Source organism: Papio anubis, chromosome 9 (genome assembly GCF_008728515.1).
Source record: "Papio anubis isolate 15944 chromosome 9, Panubis1.0, whole genome shotgun sequence".
Lineage (NCBI taxonomy): Eukaryota > Metazoa > Chordata > Mammalia > Primates > Cercopithecidae > Papio > Papio anubis.
The window spans coordinates 4592674-4610922 of NC_044984.1; the positions used below are offsets into that span (position 1 = coordinate 4592674).

The following is an 18249-nucleotide window of genomic DNA, read 5'->3' on the forward strand; positions in this document are numbered from 1 at the left end:
ATCAGTGGAGCACACCGCGCGACCACAGCGGTGTAATCATCAGCAGTACACCGCACTGTACGGGTGTAACTATCAGTGAGTAATACCGCACTGTACGGGTGTAACTATCAGTGAGTAATACTGCACTGTACTGTGGGTGTACCAGTTTGTTTATCCATTCACTGACTGAAGGACAATTTGGTTGCTTCCAATTTTTTAGCAGTTATAAATAAGTCTGCTATAAGCATTCATGTGCAGGTTTTTATGTGGACACACATTTTTTAGTTCATTTGGGTGAACCAAGGAGCATGATTGCTGGATTGTATGTTAAGGCTACATTTAGCTTCATAAGAAACTGCTACACTGCCTTCCAAACAAGCTGTACCATTCTGCCTTCTCACCAACAATGAATAAGAATCCTTGTTATGCCACCTTCTTGCCAGCATTTGGTGTGTCAAAGTGTGGTTTTGGACATTCTAGTAGGTGTGTAGTGGCATCTCATTGTTTTAATTTGCAATTGCCTAACAATATAATATTGAGCATCTTTTCATATGCATATTTGACATCGATATATCTTATTTGGAGAGCTGGTGTTTATTCAGATATTTTGCTAATTTTTAATTGGATTGCTTTCTTATTGTTGAATTTTAAGGGTTCTTTGTATACTTAGGCACAATCCCTTCTCAGATATGTGTTTTGCACATATTTTCTACCAGTCTGTGGTTTCTCTTTTCGTTTTCTTAACAAAGTCTTTTGCAAAGAAGTTTTAATTTTAATGAAGCCCAGTGTACCCATTTTTTTTTCCGTCATGATCATGCTTTTTTATTGTGGCTTAAAAGTCATTACTGAACTGAAGGTCACCTAGATTTTCTTCTATGTCATCTTCTAGAAGTTTTATAGTTTCGTGATTTCTTTTTAGGTCTATGAGCCATTTTGAGTTAATCTTTGTGGAAGGTGTAAGGTCTGTGTCTCGATTAATTTTTTTTACATGGATGTCCAATTGTGCCAGCACTGTTTTTGTTTGTTTGTTTGTTTGTTTGTGATAGGTCTTGCTATTTTCCCAGGCAGGTCTCAAACTCATGACCTCAAGTGATCCTCTGGCCTCAGCCTCCTTGAGTAATTGGGACTACAGGTGTGCGCCACCATGCTGGGCTTAGTACTATTTGTGGAAGAGATGCCTTTCTCCATTGAATTGATTTTGCTCCTTTGTCAATGATCAGTTGACTATGTTTGGGTGGGTCTATTTATGGGGCCTCTATTTGTTCCATTGAACTATTTGTCTTTTCTTTCTTCAGTGCCACACTGACTTGATTGCTGTAGCTTTATTAGTAAGTCTTGAGGTTGGGCCATCCGTCCTCTAACTTTAGTGTTCTTCAGTTTTGTGTTGGCTATTCTAGGTCTTTTCTTTTTCCATATGAATTTTAGAATCAGTTTGTTGATGTCCATAAAATAACTTGCTGGGATTCTGATTGGGATTGTGTTGAATCTACAGATTAAGTTGGGAAGAACTAATATCTTAATGATATTTAGTGTTCCTATCATGAACATGGAAAATATCTCAATTTATATAGATCCTCTTTGATTTCTTCAGTCAGAGTTTTGTAGTTTTTCTCAGATGGATCTCATACATATTTTATCATACTTATAGTTAAGTATTTCAATTTCTCGGGAGTGTTAATGTAAATGGTATTGCACTTTTAATTTTAAATTCCAATGGTTCATTTCTGGTATATAAGAGAGCAACTGACTTTTGTATATTAATGTCTTCTATCCTGCAGCTTTTATATAATCTTGGGTTTTCTGTTTACTTTCTTTATGTTGTTTTTAGATAAACAGAAGTAATTAATTAAAGGCAGGTAAACTTATGGTATGCACTTTTTGTCTTAATAAATCATTCCCTACCCTGGGTTATACAGGTATTGCCTTCTACAAGTTTCATAATTTTCCTTTCATCAGTTCTGAAAAATTATTCTAGCCATTTTGTCATTATCTCTTTCGTATTCTTTCTCTTCTTCTGAAACTCTAAATGTATGTTAAACCTTGTTTCATCCTCTGTGTCTATAATCTCTGACCAGATTTTTTATCTCTTTGTCTCTTTGTGCTGTTTGCTGCTTAATTTCTTCAAACCTGTCTTTTCCAGTTCATTCATGCTCTCTTTGGCTGTGTATAATATGTTATTAAGCCCATTCATTTGGTTTTTAATTTCAACTGTTATCGTTTTTAGTTTTGAAAGTTCTAATTTGTTCATTTTTAAATCTGTTGTGTTATTTGCATGGAGTCTTACCCTTTACTCACATTTTTAGGCTCTTTAGTTTCTTTAAGCAAGTTATGCATAATTTATAAGTTGTACTGGAGAATTCCAATATTTGGATATTATATTTGGAAATACAAGTATTTGGAAATATTGGGGGGATCTGATTCTGGTGTTCGTAGTTTTTGCGAATTCTCACCCACAGCACCGTGTTGTCTTGCGCCTTTTAACTTTTTACTAGTCGTGTTTTGTGGAAAAGGCAGCTGAACCTGAGAGAGTATGAATGGTTTGCCAAGGCCACACAGCCAGCAAGCGGCAGAGGAGGAATGCCAGTCAAAATCTGTCTGACCCTGAAGTCTGTGTCCTTTTCTCTATTCCTGTGAGGCCTAATGACCCTTGACGGATGAACTTTTGTGAATCATCCCATATGTGATTACTGAGAACCAAGCATTGTTTTTGGTGCTGGGATACAAAAATAAACAATGCACATCTCCTTCTTTCAGAGTATGCACAATCTAATAGGAGCATAAACCACAAATGCGCTGGGCGCAGTGGCTCACGCCTGTAATCCCAGCACTTTGGGAGGCCGAGGTGGGTGGATCCCGAGGTCAAGAGATCGAGACCATCCTGGCCAACATGGTGAAACCCCATCTCTACTAAAAATACAAAAATTAGCTGAGCGTGGTGGGTGCACCCTGTAGTCCCAGCTACTCAAGAGACTGAGGCAGGAGAATCACTTGAACCCATGAGGCGGAGGTTGCAGTAAGCCGAGATCGCGCCATTGCACTCCAGCCTGGCGACAGAGCAAGATTCCTTCTCAAAATGATAATAATAATCATGATAATAATAATGATAAATAAAAATAAAAAATAAAACACACAATGGCCAAGTGACACTGAGGCATGGGAGTGCTCTGATGCAGGTAGAAGCAGTTCTCTGGGAGCCTACACAAAGTTTTCTTAAGCCATTGGCTGATGCCCAGTGTACCATCTCATGCTTCACTGACATGCCAGTCACTTTGGTACTGTCGCATGGCATGAGTTACAGGGTTCTTTATTCATATTTTCGTCTAAATGAATCATTCCCCCTGGAGTTATGCAAGGAGGCTGCTTGTGGACTGGAGGGAGGGCATTTCAGGCAGAAGAAATAACATATACAAAAGCATGCAAAGGCATGCTATCTAAATCGATAGAAATAGAGCCTTAGAAATTATCTGTTCAAACCCTCCTACATGATGCATAAATCCACTTTATATTATAGGGAATTTAGTGTCTAATTTATAGAATAAATGCTTGCTTTCTGAATGTCTCCACTGTCAACTGAATTCAGGCACTATCAGAATAAAAGCATGATCTTATTGTTAATTAGAGACCTTTGGCGGGGAAGTACTTTATAATCCCTTGTCACGCGGTTTCCTGGCAGAACACAAAGAGGTCAGAGGAGATCACTGGGTGGCAGCATGAGACAGTAAAACGACGCTAGAGGGCTTACGTTCTAGACGAGCTTGCTGCTGTTAATTGTGTTATCTTGGACAAGTCACTTGGATAACCTTTGCCTCTCTTTCTCCATTTGTATATTGAGGGCATTATACTACACATGCCCTAAGGTCACATTCAGCAACATGATTTACCAAGGTGCATTTAACAGAAGTGCAGAAAACAAAGTATCTCCCCAAGGCCCTGCACTGAATGCATCAGAAATTGACTCCAGCTGTCTCGACCTCCAAGCTCTTGCCCTTCCTCAAGGATGGCAGGGCCTCCTCTTTCCACCTCTGGCAGGGACAGAGCTGGTGGGTAGGACCCCAGGGAGGCTACTACATGAGTGAGAAGAAAATCTGGTCCTCCCAAGAGGCCGGCCACATTCATCCCCCTAATGAGTCTCAGGGGTGCAGCTGTAGCTGTCGGTGTGATCTGGAGGTGGCTCCTCCCTATCTAGGCATCCTGGGCTTCCTTATGCACAGCAAAGGGGCTTTAAGGGCAAACTCTAAGCTTCAAATGGCAACAGGAGAGATGCTGTGATTTGTTCAAGGTCTATAGCAGCCAGGGTAGCTGAATCCCTTAGTTGGGGACCCTTAGGAGCCCAGCCACCTCCCTCCCTCCCTCCTTCCCTCCCAGTTCTTTGTGATGCTCTGCTGAGCCTGATTGTCTTAACTAGTTGCATTCTGCAGAAAATCCCCAGAGTTTCTCTCTCTCTCCTGCCCGCCCCCTGCTTCCCGGCGTGAATGCATTTATTTTTAACTCCGTAGTTCTGGCCTCTGGGAAGGGATGACAGAGCCTGTAAAGGAGAAGCTGTGAGCTGATATCACAGAAGTTGAGCTTCATTTGCCCATCAAACCGCCAGGCACTTGGGGATTTTTTTTTTTTAATGGGAAAGAGGAAGAGACAAGGAGGAGTCAGCTGAGAAAATAGGAAAATCGCCTGTGAAGTATGACTGAGATGGGATGATGTGATGGAGGTGTGACTTTCTGAAAAGGCTGGGTGGCCTGAGGCTTGCAGAGAGTCCAGTCGCTATCTTCCCTGAACTGTCCAGATGAGGAGATCCAGCATTCGGTCCAAGGTAATAAGATGAGCCAGTGCCTCTGGAGTTCCGCTGTAATTAGCTCTAAATAGAGACCAGTCCTATTATCCTTTGGGTCTTGGCGTGAAAGGGCAGGACATATACTCCCCTGCCGTCCTTGGGTAAACGGAGCTTTATAGCCAAGGTGAGAGAGGCTGTGCTTGCTGGTGGTCAGGGCCTGACGTGATGACAAGGCAGAATAGAGGGGAAGGCAGAGCACCCAGGGACAAGACACTGAAGTGGGACATGGGACTGGGAATTCCACCCTTCAGGGGACCTCTTTCATCCACTCTGACACGGAGATTACACGGTCAGGTCAGTGCGATTTGTAATGGGAACAGGCTTCTGCCAGACAGGTTCTTCTTTCCTACCATGAACCTTCTCTCATCTCCTTTGAGTAGCAATGCATTTATTTGGAACAAAGCACTTCCTTTTCCAGGTATTCTCTTGGAAATTGCGGTTGCCTTTGAGAGGGGGCATGAGCGGAGAAGATTCTCTGGTGTGAATTCGCTAATTAGAGACTTTTCTTCCAAAAGAAGGGCGGGGGAGCAGGGCAGCACAGTTTTCTGGTGGGAACAGAAGCCACTAGGAGCAAGGAATGAGGCTAGAACAGGGCAAGGGTGGACTGGCCACCAGGAGGGGGAAGGACTGAATTCAAAGCTCAGCTGTCTCCCTGGGCAGCCTAGAGTCGTCTTGGATCTTTCAGGACAAGTGCTAGGTCCTCAAACTTCCTGCTCCCTCTCTCTCTCCCTCCTTTCCTTCCCTCTCACCTTCTTTTCCTCCTCCTTTAGCAGATATTTAATTGCCTACTACGGGTTGAGTATCTCTCATCCGAAATGCTTGGGACCAAAAGTGTTTTGAGTTTCAGACTTTTTCAGATTTAAGAATATTTGCATATACATAATGAGATACTTTGGGGATGGGACCCAACTCTAAACACAGAATTCATCTATGTTTCACATACACTTTATGCACATGGCCTGAAGGCAACTTTATACAATATTTTGAGTAATTTTGTGCATGAAACAAAGTTTGTGCACATGAGTGGTGTCATTGTCGGCACTCAAAAGTGGAGCATTTCAGGCTAGGGATGCTCAATCTGTAATGCAAGATATCACCTTAGGCTTTGAGGTAAGACCCAAGTCTTTTATTAAAGAGTCTTGGCTGGGCACAGTGGCTCGCGCCTGTAATCCCAGCACTTTGGGAGGCTGAGGCGGGAGATTCCCCTGAGGTCAGCAGTTCGAGACCAGACTGACCAACATGGAGAAACCCCATCTCTACTAAAAACACAAAATTAGTCAGGAGTGGTGGCGGGTGCCTGTAATCCCAGCTACTCAGGAGGCAGATGCTGGAGAATCACTTGAACCTGGGAGGTGGAGGTTGAAGTGAGCCGAGATGGCGCCATTGCACTCCAGCAACAAGAGCGAAACTCCGTCTCAAATAAAATAAAATAAAATGAAATAATAAAATAAAATAAAATGAAATAATAAAATAAAATAAAATAGAGTCTTATAGACCAGAAGAAGAAACCAGTAAAACAACCTTGTCTAACCAGCCTTTGCAGGTGCCATGATAGAAGTACAGAGCACGGGGTATCGAGTGGCTTACACATATTAATACCAGAGGAAATGGTCACAGAGTCTTCCTGGAGAAAGTGCTGCTGTGGCTGGGGCCCAAATGCGGGTGAACGATGGGGACATGGACTGGGTGCCATGGCGGTGGGGTGGGTGATGGGAGAACATTCCAGGCAGAAGCAGAGCAAGGGCAAAAGTGCTGAGATATGGAACGGTGCCGTGTTGGAAAATGGCAAGACTTGCAATGGCAGGAGCCAAAAGGCAGGGGTGGGGCCATGACAAGGGGTGAGGCCGGGGGCGCTTTGTGAGCCAGGACTTCTGCTCCCTGGGAAGTTGCTAGGAGATGTAGGCAACTTACTAATGTGATCAGATGCTCATGTTTAATTTCTGAGGCCACTCAGGAGGAAGGTAGAGGATGGGGTAGACTGGGGAGAGGCAGGAAATCTCCTTAGGAGACCATTGCAATAGGTGCTTGAACTAGGGATGTGGTGGGCAAAGAATGGTGAAGGGGTATCTTTATTCTTACATAATCATGCCACTCACAGTGAGAAATCGTGACAATCTGAAGTTTGAGAAAGCGTTCTGACTCTCACTTTTTTTTTTTTTTTTTTGAGACGGAGTCTTTCTCCATGGCGGAGGCTGGAGTGCAGTGGCACGATCTCAGCTCACTGCAACCTCCACCTCCCAGGTTCAAGCAATTCTCATTCCTCAACTGCTACCCATGCCTTTTGGCTCCGGCCATTGCAAGTCTTGCCATTTTCAAACCGGCATTGTTCTACATCTCAGCACTTTCACTCCTGCTCTGTTTCTGCGTGGAATGTTCTCCCATCACCCACTCCAACGCCATGTGACCCAGTCCATGTCCCCATCGTTCACCCGCATTTGGGCCTCAGCCATCGCAGCACTTTCTCCAGGAAGCCTCTGTGACCATTTCCTCTGGTATTAATATGTGTAACCCACTCGATACCCCGTGCTCTGTACTTCTATCACAGCACCTTTGCTGGGACTACAGGCGCCTGCCACCACGCCTGACTAATTTTTGTATTTTTAGTAGAGATGGGGTTTCACCACGTTGGCCAGGCTGATCTCCAACTCCCAACCTCAGGTGATCCACCTGCCTCGGCCTCCCAGAGTGCTGGGATTACAAGCGTCAGTGTGCGCCCGGCCGGCCCTGACTCTCACTTTTGAAAGTGAGTTGGTTGTCAGCTTGTGTTCATTAATATGAATTTGCAATTGAGGCACTTCCCTGTGACATCATACAAAGAAGCAGTGTCGGGGAAGATGACACTCAGTGAAATCCTACTCCCTCCTGAGACAGGCAACAAATCCACGGTTGGCTCTGGAGCTGGTCCCAGCTCACTTCAGGTTCTTGTAATGATGGTGTGGACACTGACACACAGGGTAGGTTCTGTGGGAACCCCCCCGCCTCCCGATGACCTAGCCAGAGGGACTGGTCTTGAAGTTCCAGGGCTGGCACATCATGGAAAGCCTAATGTTTGCTGCCGTGGAATTTCCTGGGGGAAGATGAGAAGAATTTGTAAAAAGTTAAAAAGGATACATAAACATCAATGACAGAAAGAAAAAGTTCAGAGGTAGGAGAGACCAGTTCCTACTAGGGATTGTATTAGAATGTGACCCCCAAATCTGCCAGCCCAGAACTCACTTGGGGAAGCTTGAAATACAGGTTTCTGGGTTCTCCTGCTAGGGAGCCTGGGCTGTGTGATCTGTGCTTAGCACACTGCCCGGTAGGCACATGCACATAGACATGTTCAGTAAATGCGTTAAGAATGAATGCATCTCCAAGGTCCGTCGCAACTCAGTGATTCTGTGCATCCTTCTGGCTTGGGGAGGCAGGAGGGAGGTGTTGCTGGAAGAATCTTTGAGGCAAGAAGAGGAGCAGGATCACAGGACTGAGTAACTGGAAGGAAGAGTTTGGCACCTTTGCAGTTATTTTGCACACATGCCAGGTGCAGAGTAGGGGGCGGGGTGAGTAAGCTGGTTTCAACTTTCCCCCTTCCTTTTCGAATCAGCTTTTAAGCTGAACTCAGTTTCTATTGGAGAAGGGTGAGCTAGCTGAAACTTGAGGATGGAATTTGCTTTTTTTTTTTTTCTTCTGAGAAAACGAAGTGTGAGAACCCAAGTGCTTAGCTAGCTCACAAAACAGACTCACAAGAGGACAGAGGAGGGGCCCTGGGTCAGGACTTGAGACTGGAGCAGCCCTCACCTGCCATCGGCCCTCCTGTGGCATGCCAACGCAGTGTTGAGATCCTATGGGTTTATCTCCTAGTGATGGCAAGCACAGCCGGAGACCCCAGGGAAGCGCAAGGCTCCAATGTGGCCCTATGTGTGAGAGAATCTTAATGGCCTCAGCCTACTTGTGAGCCCAGCATCTCCTGTCCCTTCTCTTGATTCCCACAATTGCTGTTTCCATAGACTGAGACTCTCCCAGCGTAGTTTCCTTGATGCCTCCTTCTAGAGCTGGTTCCACTCTCTCCAGGTTCTCATGGAGAGAGGGCTGCTGCATTTATCACTGCCTTCTCCTCCCTTGCATTGCATGGAACCATTTATAGTTATCTGCTATAATATCTTTTGCTTTTAAACAATGGTATTTTTACTGATAAAAGCAGAACACATTCATACAAAAGGTTTGGAAGATAAAGAAACTTCACAGTTTTGTTCTGGCTGTTTAGAAGGCTTCTGAGAGCTGTGATGGTCACAAAAAGGAGAACTGAAAAGAGCTTTAGCTGGGGGCATGATGGTTCCCGCCTGTAATCCCAACACTGTAAGGCCAAGGCAGGAGGATTGCTTGAGCTCAGGAGTTCGAGACCAGCCTGGGCAAATAGCAAGATCTTGTCTTCACCAAAAGTAAAAATAAAAATTAGCTGGGCTTGGTGGCATGTAGTTGTAGTCCCAGCTACTTGGGAGGCTGAGGTGGGAGGGTTGCTTGAGGTTGGGAGGTTGAGGCTGCAACTTGGGTGACAGGGCAAAGAAAGACACCATCTCTAGAAACACGAGAAGACCCTCATTGGCTTTCTCTGATGCCCTTTCTTCTTATCTCCTGTCCCCTCCAGAGGACAGGACATAAGAATGGCCTGTCCCCACCCAGCCATTTTCCAGTGCTCAAGTCTTGGACTGCACAGGAAGCACCTCCTATGCTCTGTACCCCTGTGAATAAAACCTTTTTTACATAGGAGATTCCAGATTTAGATACAGAACTCAGGACTATTAAGGAGATTCCTGTTTTATTGGCTTAGCAATAACAATGTCATGAAAGCTTCACTTTCTTCAAGAAAAATCCTGTCTTGCAACTATGATTGTGGGAGAGCACACCGCTTCCTCTTGCCTCCGGGGCATCTCTTGGTGGAATTAAGGGTTATTATGGGGCATTGTGCGCCTCTTCAGGAAGCCGCTGAAAGACAGCCAACAATCAGCAAGTGCATAATCTCGTGTGTCCCACGGGTATCTGAGAATGGAGTACAAGTGTGCAGAGACGTAGAAGCGCACACAGTCCTCACACACACACACACACACACACACACACACACACCTGGGGCTGCTGAACTCCTGGGCTGCGCGCGCACACATACACACACACACACACACACACACACACCTGGGGCTGCTAAACTCCTGGGCTGTGCGCGCGCACACACACACACACACACACACACCCCTTTGCTCTGTCAGCTAAGCTCTGAGTTCATGGTTTTCTTGGTCCTGGGAAATGAGCAAAAAGATGGCTCTCTCCATTTTGCAAGTAAAGAAAATGAACTCAAGGAGACAACTTTAGCATATGCAAAGCACTTTACACATATTAACTCCCTTAATCCTCACAATGTTTTGAGGTTGGTGCCAGTATTATCCCCACATGACATGAGGACAGGCTAATAACTTGCCCAGGTTCAAACAATTGATGGGTAGTGGAGCCGGCAATCAAAAGGGAAGAGTGTGATTTTGGAGTCCATACCCATGAGCACTATTTTATCGGGTTGCTGCTAATGGGGTCTTTCTGAAATACTGCTTTGCACACGTAACTCCCAGCTATGCAAGTTGTCAGTGGTTCACTGTTGCCCACAGGATAAAGACCAAGCGTCTTAGTCTTTCAGTGCTTTCCATGGCCCGCTGTCAACCCCCTGTTCCTGCTTACCCAGCATGAGCAGTGAGGAGCCCTGGGGCATGCCTGGGTGGTGGTGTTCCACTGAGCAAGTGTGCTTCCTACCCGTCCTCTCAGTTAAAGCCCAGACCAAGCCTCACCCATTCAGAAAAGCACCACCTCTACCACCGTCCTCCTGGTCTGACTGCGTTCACGGTGATCTTTTCCTTCTTTGTTGGTACTCACTGTTCGTGCCCTTTGTTCCGTATTTAGTTTGGGTTGTATTCTGTTCACGTACCTTTCACGCATCTGTCCAGTCCCCCTGCCGCATCCTCAATGTCAGCCGTTATTGACGACGCTAATGAATATTCATCCCCACATACCTACTTGATGAGAAATTGAGACTCTGAGATTTGCAATTGCAATATTTGCTCAGATATCATTTTCCATTCAATAGGGGTATCCTAAATATAGCACATTAGCGAATTAACGTGGTCTGAGACCATGTCTCATGCTCTATGCAACCCTCTCTCCCTCAGACTACCTCCCTATTCCAGGAGGTCAAGATTGACTGTCCCAAATAGTCCTCGTCATTACTGTGCTGTGCGGGACTTAGCTGTGCTGGATGATATTAAGTGTTGTACCCAGTTGTTATTTCAGTGCGGCCAAATTTTTACAGAAGTGGGTCTGCTACCAGCTGTGTGTCAGCTTTGGATAAACATCCTTCAGTTCCGCAGGGGAGGTCTGGAAGAAGGAGAACCCCTGTTTTGGCTTCAAAGACCAGAACTTCGATTCAAGCTGTGGCCTGTTGTTTGCTAAGCTTCAGTCATTTGAGTGCCAGCTTCACAGTTTTTGCCACGCCTACATAGTCCGCACACTCTGTTTTATTATTTTTTTTTGTAGAGACAAGGTCTCTATTGCTCAGGCTGCAGTGCAGTGGCATGATCATAGCTCACTATAACCTGGAAATCTTGGCTTCAAGCGATCGTCCCACCTCAGCCTCTCAAAGCACTGGGATTACAGGTGTGAGACACCATGCTTGGCCTTATGTTTTTTAACTTAAATTTTAATCTCATCCTAAATAATACCAAACACAACGTTACAGGTTCAATGTGCTCATTACAGTTTTTCAAATGGATATTACAGTAAATCCATACCCATTAGGTAACTCTTTATCTGTGTACTACACATATTACGTCCCCTTCCTCTGTGGTGTGCTTGCCACCCTCTGGGACACACTGCTGTAGTAGTTTGGTCTTCTCCTCCTCACCCTTTCTAGATGTGAAGTCTCTTCTGATCAGGTCACAGGCTGGGTGCCTGTGTTCCACTGGGCAGATTCCGCTATGCCACCTTCAGAGCCACATTCAGGGTGAAAAGACTTCTAGGCAAGGCAATGGCCATTTTCTTTTCTAAAGAGCAAGAGCAGCTCAGCTGTTACTCCTTACCATATCCAGGGTCTCTAGTTAAGGTTTTATTGGAAGAAAAGGCCATATTGATTTTTTTAAAGCATGAAAACCATAGGCCAAGCCCATCCAGGATGAACACTTTGGGAAAGGTCATTTGTTTGGATAATCATCCACTCATACATTCATTGAGTACCTATTGGAGCCTCTCTTGGCTCTTCCTAGCTTAGGGGTCAGGAGAGCTGGCCTCAAGCATAGTTTGTTTACTGTAATGAAACAACAATATGCAGTGTGGGATGAGGCCATGCCAAGCACTGTTCCTATTTTCTTCCACTTGATCCAGGTTGGAAGTAAACCTTCAGTTCAAGTCCAGAAGCCACCTGCCAACACCAAGAACTCCAGAATGACCCAAGTCTTTCATAAGGTAGGGAGTGATGTTCAGCTCCTTTTCTCTAGGAGAGAATGAGGAGAGGCGGGTGGCCAGGGTAGCTTCGAACAGGCAGTTTTGGCCAGTTCATCATGACATGTATCATAACATGATGACAGCACCCTATCCGCATCACCATTGCCACACGATTTTTAAAAATGTTTTTATTTTAATTTTTGTGGGTACCTAGTAGGTGCATATATTGATGGGACACATGAGATGTTTTGATAGAGATATGCAATGTGTAACAACCACATCATGGAAAATGGGTTATTCGTCCCCTCAAGCATTTATCCTTTGTGTTACATACAATAAAATACAATTAAATTACCGTTGATTATAGTCACCCTGATGTGCTATCAAACAGGAGGTCTTATTCAATCTATGTTTCTGTACTTATTAACCATCCCCACCTCTCCCGCAACCATTACCCTTCCCGGCCTCTAATAACCATCCTTTGAATCTCTTTCTCCCTTAATCCAATTGTTTTGATTTTTAGATCCACAAATAAGTGAGAACATGTGATATTTCTCTTTCTGTGCCTGGCTTATTTCACTTAGCCTAATGATCTCTAGTTCTATCCATATTGTTGCAAATGACAGGATCTCATTCTTTTTTTATGACTGAATAGTATTGCATTGTGTTTAAGTATCACATTTTCTTTATTCATCCATCTGTTGATGGACACTTAACGTTGCTTCCAAATTTTAGCTATTTTGACCTCTCTCCTGATTAATTAGTCAATCAATCAGTGGAGGAGGGCAGGGATCCAAGTGAGTAGGTCAAGTCAATAATGTAGTCATAGAGGAAGTGGAAGCTTATGTTGCACTGAGCAAGATCTGCGTGATATAACAGGAAGAACTTCCCTGCGTTGGGGTGGTACGATATTGGAGTAATAATAATAATGGCCAGCACTTACAGTCTATATATTGACTCATTTACCTCACAAAAGCCTTATGAGGTAGGCCCCATTTTTGTTCCCATGGTAGTGATGAAATAATTGAGGTTTCGAGGAAGAGTCAGTGTGAGCTGTTGAAAGTCTACAGCTAGTAAGCGGTAGAGCAGGGGCTCAAACCCAGAGCCCATGTGCTTGTTGACTCTGCTGCTCTGGAATCTGCATTTCTTGCCAAGAACTTTAACAATAGGTTTATGTCCGGATTGGGGTTCAGCTCATCTTTTGTTGGGGGGTTGGGAAGGGGGGCTAGAAGAAATGATGCCTGGAGGCGTTTTCTTGCCTAAGGTTTTTGTAATGTATGCAGTTTCTCCTTCTACAGAACTCCAGTGTTACTTCACTCCCCTTTGTGGACGCCAAGGGGAAGAAGAATATGGTAAGCTTCCCACACATTAGCAAGAAAGTCCTGCTGAAGTCATCCCTGCTGTATCAGGTGGGTGCAGACGGACGGGACCCTGAGAAGGTTTTAGTCCAAAGTTTTAGAAAGGCCCAGGATGGTGGGGAAAAGCACAGTATCTGCTGAAGAGTTGGGTTCTGGTCCTGTTCTCATTCTTTACAATGACTATAAGCTTGAGCAAATAAGTCCTTAACCTTTTCTTAGCTACCAAATGGTCCCTCTGTAGAGTTGTCAGGAGGATTCATCGAGGAAAGGAAAAATGAAGTGCTGTGCATGAAAGGTGGAACCATACAAAATATTAGTTTCCTCCCATGTCCTCCTACTTCTTTTGTGTAGGGACCAAATGAGATAATAGGTAAGAAGGTGCCAACTGAAAGAGGTGTCACACACACATAAGTTCGCGTGCTCCTGGGCAAGTCACTTTGTCTAGCTGGGAACTCCCCTTCTTCAGAGCAGCAGTGAAAAACTGTCCCCATCTCTTCCCACAGTGAGATGTTGCTGGGGTTGTCAACAGCATATACTGTAAGGTACAGGGGTCTCCCCAGGAACAGTGTGAGTCAGACAGATACTTCCTTTGGGAGAGAGATAGGGAGAACCCACTGTCTCTTAATTGCTGTTTTCTCCCTGGAGAGGTAGGTAAATAGCCTGGCTGGAGGTGGGTGTCTTTGGTTAAATAAACGGTTATGTCCCCCAGGAGAGTCTTAAGTAGTTATTTATTGCAAACCTCTTTTCCTGGACAGGAGAATCAAGCTCACAATCAGATGCCGGCCTCAGAGCTCAAGGCTTCAGAAATACCTTTGCACCCTAGCATTAAAACCCAGGATCCCAAGGCAGGGGAGAAGTCACCAAAGAAGCACAAGGTGCCTCTGACAGCAGCAGGTATGCTTTTGGGGCAGTAGCAGGGTTTGGAGGTGGTTATGGAAGGTCAGGGTGTCAAGAGCTCAGCGGCGCTGGAGTGAGCTAAGCTGCCAGGTGTCAGAGTCGTCAATGAAGGCAGCAAACCACAAGGAAAGTAGAAGTTAAGCGTTGAACCTCTGACTGTGGTAGTATAAGCAAGAGGCTGAATAGGAGGCTGAATGTTCCCCCATGGAGTGACTCTGGGCACGGGCGGGATGTACCCGTGCAGACAGAAGGAAGTGTCTCATTTGCTTAAGGAGCCAGACAGAAGGCTCCTGTCATTTTATGGACCCAGGGGCCAGGCGGAAGGCATTGAGAGAGTGGAAGAGCTAGGGGTGGAAAGGTACTGAATACAGAGAGCAGAGCAAAGGGTGTGGAAGCTCCTTCCTCTTGGTAAGGAGGTGTTGGGGAGGAGCCTCTGCGGAGGGGATCTTGGTTAGAAATGCAGATATGTAGAAGAGCATGGCCAGCCAGGGGTCTCCGTCCTTGGCTGTAGCTTCCTCCAGAGACTGCAGTGCACCAGCTGTGGTGCAGGGAGGCATCTTTACCCATGAGGCTTCCCAGGTGAAGCCTTTGTGGACTGCCTTGTGGTCAGGCCTGAAAGATTGCACATGGGTTTTTGGCCAGTGGCTAGACTTCTAACGGGGTTCGGAGACTCATAACCTATTAGGATGCAAAGGAAGACAACCCAAACCCACCAAGCATCCACTATGGGTGCCATCATCAGATGCTTTACAGCTCTTCTTCCACAACTTAGAAACTGAAAGTGGTGCTTGTTGTTCTTAAACAACTCCGGGAACTATGCACGAAGAGGTCATTTCAGTCCTGAGCTGGTTCTGCCTTTACAGAGCTGCCGTCTGCCCCCTGCTATCTTATGCCTTGGCTCTGTCCTCTGGGCAAAGAACATGCCTTGCTCAGCGTATACATGACTGCCCTTCACTTATGTGAAAACCGAAGTCTTGTCCCCTGTAAGTCCTTTTCTTTTTCCTTGCAGTTCCCTCTCCAACGCTCCAGCAGTCTGTCAAATAATATGGTGTCCCCGTCCTGATCCTAGTTTCTTTTCTCTGAGAATGCTGTAGTTTATCAATGACTGTGAATTTTACCCCTGACCATGCACCAGAGCACCGATGTGATCTGGCCAGTGTAGAAAAGTCCTAACTCATAATCTCTCCTTGCAATCTGAGGTCCTTCCTGATTCAGCTGCAGATTTGAGCGTGAAGCCTCCTGGGCCTTTAATGTTGCCTTTATGTTACCTGTCTGGCCCTGCAGACATTACAGTCTTCAAAGCCTCTCAACTAATGATAGCTTCATTCCACATTAACGTGGGCAACTTGCCCCCTAAACGATATACTATTGGTGACACTAATTTTACTCCTGGCATTTTTACCCATGCTTTTCTAACCCCCAGGTGTATGGGGACTGAGCTCTCCCTTTCCCTGTCCTTGTGTTCTTTTCTTGATTTGTTGAAATAAGTGCAAGACCTTGACATTTATCTTTGTCATACTTCCATCTTGTGAGATGCCAGATGCATGGTCCTCAGTGAGCCACCCAGCTGGGAAACAGGCTGATGGCTCGTGACCTGGAAGGATGCCATCGTCTGCATCCTGGGCAAATCCTATGCTACCTCAACTTAACTCACAATTGTAGTGTTTTTCACAGAGGCCCTAAAGCTTTTTAAGAATCAGCTGTCTCCATATGAGCAAAGTGAAATCCTGGGCTACACGGAGCTGTGGTTCCTGGGGCTTGAAGCCAAGAAGCTCGACCTGGCTCCTGAGAAATTTAGCAAGACAAGTTTTGATGATGAGCAAGGCTCCTATCTGAAGGTGATTGGGGGTGGGGGCCATGGGAACCTCCAGGGGACAACAGGTAGTCTAGAAAGGAAAAAAGCAGGGGTATTTTGTAGTATTTGGTGCTGATATGTTGGAGACTAGATGTCCTGAAGTATTCTGGTAGTGCCAAACCAAAGAAATACCATGCTTGAAAATGGGGAAACATGCAATTTAGTATGTAAAATACTCTACTAATGGAAGACTGACTTTCCCCCAAGCGTACTTGGGGTAGCCAGTTTGCATCCTGGGTGAGCTCCCACAGGCTCCTTCCCTGCATAGCCCACTGGAAAAGGCCAGACTGAAATAAGGAGCAGTTTCCCCAACATTTCCTTTTTTGTCTCCTCAATACAAGTCCATACATGGACTCTTATTTTATAATAGATGTCAATTCCCCCACAGACAAAAAAGCTTTTGTCACTGTAGTCCCTGGTGCATAGAGCTTAATTTCATTCTGCTTTTAAAAAATTGATCCCAACAGCTCCTCTTCCTCCTCCTCTTCTGACTATAGCCCTTGGCTTCCCCAGGGCAGTGCCTCTTCCCAGCCGGAAGGTGAAAGCTGAGCAGTGATTCTCAGGGCTGAGCATGTTGGGATGTGTGACGCTTAGTGCACTAGACTGTGGGCTGTCAGGAATCTCCTCTTCAGAACATTTCATTACCACTTGGATTTAAGAGACAAGATGAGCCTGATGGCTCATAGAAGAGGCAGATCTTATTAATAGCATTGAGGGCCATGTTTGTCTAGCATTACTATGAACACAAACCACTTGCAGGATCTTGTTAAAATGCAAGTTCTTATCCAGCCGGTCTGGGGCTAGGGCCTGAGCTTCCAGGTGGTGCCTCTGCTGCTGATCCTTGGACCACACTTTGAGATGCAAGGATTTCATTTCTGTCACACAGTGCCTTCTAGAGCCTGGGTTTTCAATATTTTCAGTCAAGAACCCCTTTGGGAGCCTGATAAAAGCTATAGGTCCTCATCCCAGAAAAGACAACCTGCACATACATAAAATTATAGGGGGTTAGTGGATCCTTGGTTAGGAATCTCCAATAAGTATATATATATATATTTTTGAGATGGAGTTGCCCAGGTTGGAGTGCAGTGGTGTGAACGGCTCACTGCAACCTCCACCTCCTGGGTTCAGGCGATTCTCTTGCTTCAGCCTCCAGGGTAGCAGGGATTACAGGTGCCCGCCACCATGCCTGACTGATTTTTGTATTTTTAGTAGAGGCAGGATTTCACTGTGTTGGTCAGGCTGGTCTCAAACTCCTGACCTCAGGTGATCCGTCTGCCTTGGCCTCCTAAAGGGCTGGGATTACAGGTGTGAGCCACTGTGCCCGGCTGGGAATCTCCAATATAAATCTTAACTCTGATTCAGCGAGACCTCCTCAACCCCTCCCTCCCTGCTCCCTCCTCTGCTCCACCCTACCTGAGCCTAGGGTCTCTAGAGAATTCCCTAAGGGTGTCAGTACTACTTTTAAATTAATTCATTGGAACTCAGTTCTTCAGTCTCAAATCTTAGAAAAGCCTTTTTTTTTTTTTTTTTTGGTGGGGGAGGGTGTTGTAGGGAAGAAAGGGATAATGTGTGTTCTCTGTAAGCTAAAAATCACCATCCTTATTGCATTCCAGTACACACACAAATACATACTGCACATAGCCAAATTCCCAAGCAAGCAACACAGCTGCATTCTCACTTTATTTTGTCAACAAATGTTAATTGAATGCCTATGTATTGATAATCTATCATAAACTTGGGCATCTACTAGACTCTGGAAATATAAAGGAAGCTATCACAAATGAATACAAAATGGTTCTTGCTTTCAGGTAACCATAATCAATGTCAAAGTTGACATGCGAATGAACGATTATGACACTAAGTGGTAGCATGCAGAAGGC

At 45.2% G+C, this 18249-nt stretch overlaps 1 protein-coding gene across 24 annotated transcripts in view; it reads left to right on the forward strand.

Annotated features, from left to right (window-relative positions):
• The window catches only part of DYRK4 (dual specificity tyrosine phosphorylation regulated kinase 4), a 51993-nt gene that overhangs the window by 15097 nt on the left and 18647 nt on the right, over positions 1–18249 (forward strand). For 14 of the 24 annotated variants that reach the window (XR_002515497.2, XR_002515498.2, XR_002515495.2 and 11 more), the window contains 4 exons: positions 12200–12280; positions 13543–13668; positions 14373–14511; positions 16177–16352. Coding sequence is in view for 20 of the 24 variants with exons in the window: in XM_021921922.2 (XP_021777614.2) it covers positions 12200–12280; positions 13543–13668; positions 14373–14511; positions 16177–16352 (522 nt within the window). In the remaining 4 variants the exon portion in view is untranslated. Of the gene's footprint in view, positions 1–4507; positions 4787–12199; positions 12281–13542; positions 13669–14372; positions 14512–16176; positions 16353–18249 lie in introns of those variants that run through there. The other 10 variants (XM_021921910.2, XM_021921909.2, XM_017945589.3 and 7 more) reach the window with 6 other exon arrangements.